The sequence below is a fragment of the Coregonus clupeaformis genome, chromosome 35 (assembly GCF_020615455.1).
Source record: "Coregonus clupeaformis isolate EN_2021a chromosome 35, ASM2061545v1, whole genome shotgun sequence".
NCBI classification, from domain to species: domain Eukaryota; kingdom Metazoa; phylum Chordata; class Actinopteri; order Salmoniformes; family Salmonidae; genus Coregonus; species Coregonus clupeaformis.
In genome coordinates, this window is record NC_059226.1 from 813,181 (window position 1) to 822,180 (window position 9,000).

At 45.2% G+C, this 9,000-nt stretch overlaps 1 protein-coding gene and 1 pseudogene across 1 annotated transcript; one reads left to right on the plus strand and one right to left on the minus strand.

The window, feature by feature from the left end:
• Positions 1-418: 418 nt before the first annotated feature.
• LOC123482588 (mitochondrial import inner membrane translocase subunit Tim29-like) lies at positions 419-3,014 on the minus strand. Its single transcript, XM_045210734.1, has 3 exons — positions 2,709-3,014; positions 2,222-2,420; positions 419-1,724 (listed from the first exon to the last, which is right to left on the minus strand). Exons 2-3 carry the CDS (start codon positions 2,343-2,345, stop codon positions 922-924), a joined length of 927 nt encoding a protein of 308 aa, XP_045066669.1. The 5' UTR covers positions 2,346-2,420; positions 2,709-3,014; the 3' UTR covers positions 419-921.
• On the plus strand, positions 2,927-7,274 carry LOC123482589 (annotated as a pseudogene).
• Positions 7,275-9,000: the final 1,726 nt, after the last annotated feature.

Genomic DNA, 9,000 nt, shown 5'->3' on the forward strand with positions numbered 1-9,000 from the left:
TTAATTTGACAATACTTCATAAATGATAAATCCAGACCATTTAGAGGGAGGCATATTGTTAAAGACATGCTCTGGAACTTTGGCGACTTCTAAGTGTTTTTTAAACCTCCCGCTTTGGGCTGGATGTGCAATGTGTAGTTCATACATGCATTATCTATGAGCAGAATACGGTATCACCTCAATTAGCCACGAAATCCCTAGTTTGAAAGCAATAGTTTTTCTGGAAGCTGTGCTGTGCCATTTTCCCTGCATTTTCTCCCACATGGGCCAGCGTCCTAACAATTCGAGTTCTAGCTAATGAGCTTCAGCCCCTCGCCATTTGAGTGACAGCTAGCAAGATGCACACACAGCAGAGCGAGAGAGAGAGAGCACAATGACATGGTGCACACATCTGCACATATGTGACGTAGTACGCAATTCTCGGGGACCACTTTTGTCTCGTGAGCACTACTTTCAGAACTACTGGCTAAAAATAATATAAAAGTACCAGAGAATCCTCTTAAGTTAGTTGAAGTTTGTAGTGTCTGTAACAGGTTGCTGACCATGGCATAAAATATCATATCTCTGTATAGAGCACTATATATCAAATAAGTATCATTAGTAAACTGTTAACAGTAATATATTTTATAAAGGAGACCCTTTATCATCATGTCATGTGTGGCTATAGTCCACAGTGTTAATAGGCTTGGGCGCTATTTAACACATTACACAGTGCAGCAGGTACTCTTATACACACTTTACACCTCTCATACCATCTTGTCAAAATCCAATAAATATATCCATTTAGAGATTCTTGTTCAGCCATCTCATTATGTCTGCCAATCATGACCTTGACCTGATACTGTGTCCACCAATCATTGTCCTGCTAGTGTGAGTCCATTGGTCCATGACACATTAGGCCTTTGCTTGAGCTTGTGTCTGCTACTCCTGTGTCGCCTTCTCAGTCTTTGTCAGTGTCAGCTCCTGTGGTTCTGGGTCAGGTAGCTCCTGTGGTTGAGCTACAATGCCGGTCTTTATTTTGATTGTTTCTACAAGATCTCCACTGCCCATCTTTACTTTTTCTACAAGATCTAAACTGCCCATCTTTATCTGTTCTACAATGCCGCCCTCCTCCTCTGTGGCTGCCTTTTCCTTCTCCTCGTCCTCCTCCGTCTTCAGGGGCATCCATGACTCTTTGTGCAGCCTCTCGTTCTTCTCCACCCCCTGGACACCAGGGGGCACTGTGGCGGCCATCGCGGGCGGCAGGTGCTTGAACTCTTCGCCGTTCACATCATAGTCCTTCATCTTATGGTCCAGGATCCACCAGCGGCCCGCAAAGCCCACATCCAGTACCCGCGTGTGGAGCTCCCTCCAGGGGACAGAGAGTTTGGAGCACTGGGCCTCGTAGAGGCTGGCGTCTGGGTTGTAGTCGGCAAAGTAGGTGAGTGAGACCATGCCCAGGCTGAGGTGACGTAACCTGCCCTCGTTACGAAGCTTCGCCAGCTTCTGCACGTGCCCATCCGACGTCCCACTGCGTATCCACGGCGTCAGGAGCCCGAGCTGATTGGCCATATCCAGGACGGTTGTCTCAAAGGAGGCGTCGTCAGGGTTGGTGTAGATGCAGGCGCCGGCTCCACCAAGGAGGCCCAGATAGAGGGAAGCTTTGATTGGCCTCTCCCACGCGCCCACCACAATCTCACGACCCGCCTCCTTGTAGTCTCTGGACATGCCGCTGAACCACACACCTGATGGAGAGGGGAGAGAATTGTGAGATAAAGACAGACAGCATTCACATGAGATAAGATAGGTGATTTACTAAAACAAAGGCAGAACAGACAATATCCCTAGACATGGTAATGATGCATGCACACAATTATGTTTTGTGTGCCAACACTGTATTGTATTGCATCTCCAAGCTGACAGGGGTTGTCTCAGAGAGAGGTCACAGCAATAACCTCAGTCACGTGCCTTCCTCCACCCTGTGATTGCAAGCAGGGGCAACTGTGAAGGATCAAAAGCAAGCAATGCCTTTACATATACGTGTATGAAGTACATTTTCAAATCTAACTAGTGTAAAAGCCACAACGTGATACAGTATGTTTGAAGCTAATGTCACACAATCTGATTACATTATGAATGACTTTGGCAAGACAGTTAGCTAAGCAAGAAGATCATGAGTTAGTTCAGGTTCGTAAAGGCGTGGTGGGCTAACATGGCAACCAAGAGATAGAGGATTTCTTACCCAATTTGCTATTTTTCAACCTCTCCCATCGGGTGCCCTTAACGGGTGCTGCTGCTGCTGCTGCTGCTGCTGCTTCTGCTACAGAGGTGGAGCACCATCTCCTGAGCACCCACGAGGCAGCCATGTTCGTCAGACAGAAGCGGATCGTTCCGGAAGTTCAAATTGGGACTGGCTCGGACCGGAAAAACACAGCGTTCCTCTTGATGCATTCATTTCCAATGTGAAAAGACGCAACTTGAATTTATTGAGCCAAAATTGCATGCCAGTGAAAAGTTGTATTATTATTATTATTTTTCCGTAAGGAAACAAATATCCAATATCCAGTCTGGCTTAAAATTAATGTCATTAAATGCCTGTAACATCATTCTAAACTGATAAATATGTAAGTACAAATGTTGTTGTTTTTTACATTCGGATAACACCAATATTACAAAGAAATCACTCTGAAAATAAATATATTTCCCATCACATTATCTTCCGGCTATACCTGGTCACGTGAACATGATGATCCGTCTTGAGCCAACACAGGATCCGTTGTTTACATAAGGTGACGTGGAACAGGGGAGCGATAATGGGAATTTAGCGCACAATAGTTGAAATTAACAGCATTAGCTAGCTAACTTCTTCAGACATCCAACGCAGTATGTGCTGTTGTTGTTAGGTGAGTTGATATTGAGATATAAAGACGCGAGAAAACAGTGATAGCTCGACAGCTGTCAGGCTAGCGAGGTGGTCGTGTCAGCACTGCAAGCTGACTGGCTCGCATTGCGGATAAAAGAAGCCCCTGCGACAAACAGGTATGTCTCGGATCACGACCACGAGGGCCGTATGACAATAGATCTGAAGCTAGCTAGCTAGTTAGAGTCACAGTAAACTATAGGCATAAACATGATATACACAGACTGCTAGCCTGCCAAACAGATCAACATAATCTGGCATTTGTCATATTAAAAAGTTGCACATGCATATTCGATGACGCATGCCTACACATGATGCTGTTACTTACATGCTTTAGAAGGCAGCCAACAAAGAGAGAACATCTTGTCCAGATGTAGCGAAAGCTTGGCTAGCTGGCTCAGCTCTCCGGGAGAGGAACACAGACTGTGGCCATACGTCACACTCAAAAGATAAGAGTACGTTTTCTCGTCTCCTTCCAGGTCTTGTGTGAGGTGGTCATCTTTCCAGTGTTCCCATGGCGAGTCCAGATGATCTGAAGTTCCAAGGTGAGACTCATGGAGTGGCTCCCATCCCTCCCTCTTTCTGTTTATCCTCTCCTAGAGCGGTCTCTGTTTCATGTTCATCATCCCCTTCCTTTCTGTCTCCCGTTCCTCTCCTCCCTAGCTGTTATTTATCTTTCTGTCTTGTTTATCCTCTCTTTCACCTCCTCTTCACTCTCTACATCTCTCACTGGCAGTCCCGTTCCTCCTCTCTCTCTGTCCCTCCCTCTATCTAACCTCCTCTGTCTTCTCCTCCTCTAGAATTTGAGGAGGCCACTGACCTGCTGTTAGCAGACCATGGGGCCTCCACTCTCAGTATGTCTGGCTCCAGCAGTACGGCCCCGGCCAGTGCCACAGGGGACATCAAACTGGACATGTCTGATGATGAGGGACAGGAGGAGAGTTCAGAGGTCAGGATGATGGAGTCCAATCATATCGCTGCATTGATCATCTGCAATTTTGCCTTTGTAATGACGTCTACACAAACAGCCCAAAACCAAGCAATATGGTGATTACTGAATGTCATTACTGTTTACAGCTCATAGGAGGAGAAAGAAACTAGCAGCTTCTGGACCTTTGAGTACTACCAGTCATTCTTCGATGTGGATACAATGCAGGTACAATATGCTTGAAATAACACAGTATAATCTGCACTCATGAGACTGGCCTGTATGTTGCCGGTTTAACATCTCCCATATAGAAACCGTAAATGTAGTGGTGATTCTATTGGTGGAGAATGGAGATAATTGCTGTACAGATTCCATTGATTGACTGACTTCCTGTCATGTCATGCAGGTGCTGGACAGGGTCAAGGGGTCGGGTGATGCCTTTACCAGGACGGAACTCATCAAACATACCCCTCCGGTTCGAGTCCGGATTTATACGGTAATGGGAAACAATTGTTCCTAGATAGTTAGAATGCACATTAGAATGTTACGATCATAACTTTTATTGTCGTCAAACTGGAAGACAGTTTGCCAAACTCTGCATATCTTAGATTGTGATGTGAACCACCTCTACCCAGACTAACCTTACCTCCTGGTCCCCCGTATGTCCAGGTCCCTTCTGGATCTGCGTGACACTGGTGTTCTCTGTGGCCATCAGTGGAAACCTGTCCAACTTCCTCAACTCCCTGAGGGACCCTCAGTACCACTACAGAACCCAGTTCCACAGAGGTATGGTACCTGGGGGTTACAGCTTGGCTCCTTCTCAGTGGTTTCATGTGAGATTTGCTATATAAAAAAAGAGATTGTTGAGACTATTATCTTTACGTTTCAGTACAGAGGCCTTTTTCAAGACCATGTTATATTAGATGCAATAGCAGTGTTGATGTTGATTTTGCTTGCTTTTTCTCGCTCCCTCAGTGACGATAGCTGCGGTAGTGATCTTCCTGTATGCCTGGCTGGTGCCCCTGGGCGTATGGGGTTTCCTGACCTGGAGGCAGAGGGAGGAGAGGCAGCAGAGTTGTTACTCCTTCCTGGAGACAGTGTGTTCTACGGCTACTCCCCTCTTCATCTACATTTCCCACCTCGGTGAGTCAGCAGACACACACTACTGAATGTCTGGGTCATATTCAGCTAGCAAAACATTCATCCCCAAGCAAAATGTTTCGCAATGGAAAATGAAGTTCAGATGGTACCTACCTCCCCGGTTTAATTGTTTTCTTGTTTTTGTGCCTAGTGAATACGACCCTGTTCTTCATAGTATATTTCTATCTGATTGGGACCCAATACCAACCAATTAATGCAGAACATTTTATTCTCAAGTAACAAACCAATCACCTCCCTCTCAGGTGTTGTGGATCTTACCATTCGAGTGGCTCAGATGGCTCCTCATCCTGGTCGCCATGGTGATCTCCGGGTCAGTCCTTGTGCTCACCTTCTGGCCCGTCGTCCGCGACGACACCAAGGTGACTGCTTTCGCCACCGTGGCAACAATCGTCGTTCTCCATGCGCTGCTAGCAATTGGCTGCAAGGTAAGAGCCCACTATAAGAGTGCTATGGGTAAAAGTTACCTAGCCCCATCATCCTAGGCCCTGTTCAAATATTTTAAAGAAGCATGGCAGCAGTCATGGTCCAACATGAATGTAGAAAGTAGAGCCCTCATTTCACTTATCTGTGGAAGGATGGACTTTAAAGATGTTTGAACCAGGCCCTAACCATAATCTAAATGGGAATGTCTCAGCTGTGTGAGCCTCAGGGGAAATGTCTCATCTCCTACACCCTACTCCATAGTCTATGGCTAGCTATAAACCTCATAGTTCTTTGTTAAATCATGTTGTTTCTAACCCTTTATACCCGTCTCTTCTCTGTTCCTATATGCTATCTTTCAGATGTACTTCTTCCAGACAGCGACTCGCACAGTAACACCGACAGTTCCTACACCCAACCACACAGCAGCAATATTGAACACCAAGACCCACTGACCAAGAGGAACCGGAGGGAGATAAAGGAATGAGTTCATCGTTGTGTCCCAACACTTAATCACCTCTTCTCATAGTCATAATGTTTGAGACCACTGGTGAATCTGAAAGGACTGGATAAAAGGTTTAGGCTAGGTGGATTGCCACCATGTTGCTTTTGTTACCCACTCTGTGAGCATTGGAAGAGTAGCTAGCTAATCGCATGATGATAGCGATATTGCCATTGACTAACTATATTGTCGTTGTTGTTGTGTGAGTAGAACGATATGAGTTGAGAGGGAAACGTTGTTGGATGAAATCTTTGTTTACGACACCTGTGTGGATGTTGTTTAGAGTTTAGGTTATTAATCTCATAGTGGGTCACACATTATCCAGTCCTTTCAGATCAGAGAAGGGGATGTAGCAAAGTAGGGCCCACATACTCTGACGCTTTAACCAATAAGAAGGATACACAGAGGACCAACCAGTGGTCAGAAAGGTACCCATAAAGTTGTGTTGGAGGTTCTGGGTGTGTGAGCCCTACTCTAGTACATTATGGACTTAACTGGCCCAGCAGCCCATGAAGTGCTGTGCAATTGACTACATATGTTATCACAAAGAGAAGGGACAAGGATAGAGACCTATAAGAGTATTTTGACGAGTATACAAATTATGGGTTACAATAATTGCATTGGGGGGGGAAATGTCTTGCTTATGCTTCAGAGATGATTCCGCTGTAAACTCTGCATTTGTATATTTCAATAAATCAAGATTTATCATGGAGAAGTTGGGTGCGTCTCACTAGTCAGACTAACTCTTATCTCCTCTCCTTTTATCTGCACTAAAAAATATAGGAAAGGAGGAAGCATTACGGTGGATGCATGAGATATCTGCTCTAACCAGCTCAGTTCTGTCAGTGCAGATTAAGGAAAGGAATCATTTTTAGACTTGTCAAACTCCTCCAGCTGCAGTCTGATATTGAGATGCACCTATTGAAGGGAAATGCTGGATGAATGTGGCCAACCTTGTCCACAAAGGTGCATGCTTTTGTTCCAGCCAAGCAAACACACCTGCCGATTCTACCAATCAAGTCTACAATCAAACCTTTTGAGGAGTTGGATCAACAGGTATGTTACGGCTTGGCTGGAACCAAGGCCTACTACACCCAAACCAGCTCTCTGCGGGTAAGATTGTTAACCTCTAACTGTGAGACTGAAAAGGCTTGTTCTAGAAGTCAAACCACTCCTATGACCTGGAACACGTGTAGTACTGTGCTGTCTGTAATGTATCCACACAACTTTTTCTTTTTGTAGATAGACTTGTAAGTTAAGGAAAAAGGGTTTGTCAGTGTATTTATTTATTCCTTCCTGTGTTGCCTTTTATTTTCCCTTTGTTCAGACTTCAGGGTTTGCATGAATAAACTGTCATTCCAGTCTGAATTGCTTCGTGTTCTTGGTGTTGACTACAGCCCTAGGGCAGGGGTCTCCAACTCCGGTCCTGGAGGGCTATGTCTGTGCAGGCTTTTGTTCCAGCCCAGCACTAACACACCTGATTCAATATTAGTTCAGGTGTGTTGGTAGGTACTGGGCTGGGACAAAAGCCTGCACAACTAGGGGCTGGAGATGAACGCTGCCTTCATCTAGCTGTGGAATTTCCACCATCTTGATTTCAACCTATCTACTATTTCATATGGGGAAGTAAGGAGATCTCAGGTAGGCAGCATTGGTTCCAGCCTTCGAGTTGTCAGTGCTCTGCTTACTGTAACTGGGATTGTTTGTTCTGAAGCCTCAAGACTGGCTAGGCCCAGCAATGATCCCTGAGATTTATGGGACAGCTGAGCACTCCAGAGGTAGCTGCTTTGTGTGTGTGTGCTTGGAGGACACATTTACAGTCAATGTCTGCTGACTATATATAGGCTCATAGTGTATGGCACACAGAAGGACCAAGATTTTTAACTTACCCTCAAGGAGACGTTATTGCAGTTATGAAAACAGATTTCATTAGTCGTCCCTAACTGCTGTTTATGGTTAGGAAAATCTGATCCTAGATCTGTGGCTACTTGTTAGGGGCAATTTCTTACCTCAAGCAATAAAAACAATGAACAAGAGACTTCCTGATGCACCTTCCATCAATTAGATGTCCCTTCTGAGGTCAGAGAAACGTAGTGTTTGAATGCTAAGCTAGCAACTATCACAACATTGGTGTTATGTATGATTCTAACTGCAATATCTCAACAAAAGTAAAATATTATAAGACTTAACCCGAGGATTTTTTTTGGGACTTCTCCACCAACATTTAATTTACTCCTTTTATACTTTTTTTTGTTTGTTGCTTTTCTGTGAAAGAAATAAAACAAATAAAGACAACTGAAAAAAAGTTAACCCTACAAACTAGCAAGACATTTTCTCTTCATAAAACTTGCTAAATCAAAAAAATGTAATTCAACTCAGTCCATAAATTGTGACTGGAAGCAATGCATACATGTCCATGAAGTCTTTGTCCGAAGGTTGGGCAATTGGCTTGTCTGGGAAAGGAGGGAGGAGATTGGAGGGGTGAGGTTTAGATATGTTAGAGTCTGGAGATCATAGGTAGTGAGGGAGGGGGGAGGGAAAGAGGTGACTCCCTACTCCCCTCTATCCCAAACTCCCCACCTCAGTCTGAAAATGAAGGAAGGAAAGGAAACTGGGGAAGGATGTAAACTAGGATACAGCTGCTCCAACGGCCCACACCACTGTCCTTGGTCCATACTGGCAGTCTGTGGGTCCATCCCACCCCTGCCTCCATCAATACCATCAGCCCACTCCGGCTCACTGCAATCCTGATGGGGAGTGGGGGGCTGGGTCTGCTGCTGTGTCCTCGAAGCTCATTGGCTTTGGACGACACACCTCACAAGTCAATCAGTCCATCAGAGGTGAGGTTCTAACATCAGGGTTCCAGAGGTGGTGTTCTTCAAGATCACATTCTACAGGGTTCTCCTACACACTGACATCTAGGCTACATCTCAAATTACACCTTATTCCCTATATAGTGCACTTCATTTGGCCATGTGGCTCTAGTCGAAAGTAGAGCACTGTATAGTGAATAGGGTGTCTTGAGGGACAGCCAAGGTCTACTGGGCTCAAGACTACCACTATGGATGACCAGACAAACAACTTGGGTGG

What these genes read in the sequence shown, in the direction of transcription:
- LOC123482588 (XM_045210734.1), bottom strand. Translation starts at nt 2,345, where the DNA reads ATGGCTGCCTCGTGGGTGCTCAGGAGATGGTGCTCCACCTCTGTAGCA. An exon ending in GTTGAAAAATAGCAAATTGG is followed by an intron (nt 1,725 to 2,221) that starts GTAAGAAATCCT and finishes CCTCTCCATCAG; the next exon opens with GTGTGTGGTTCAGCGGCATG.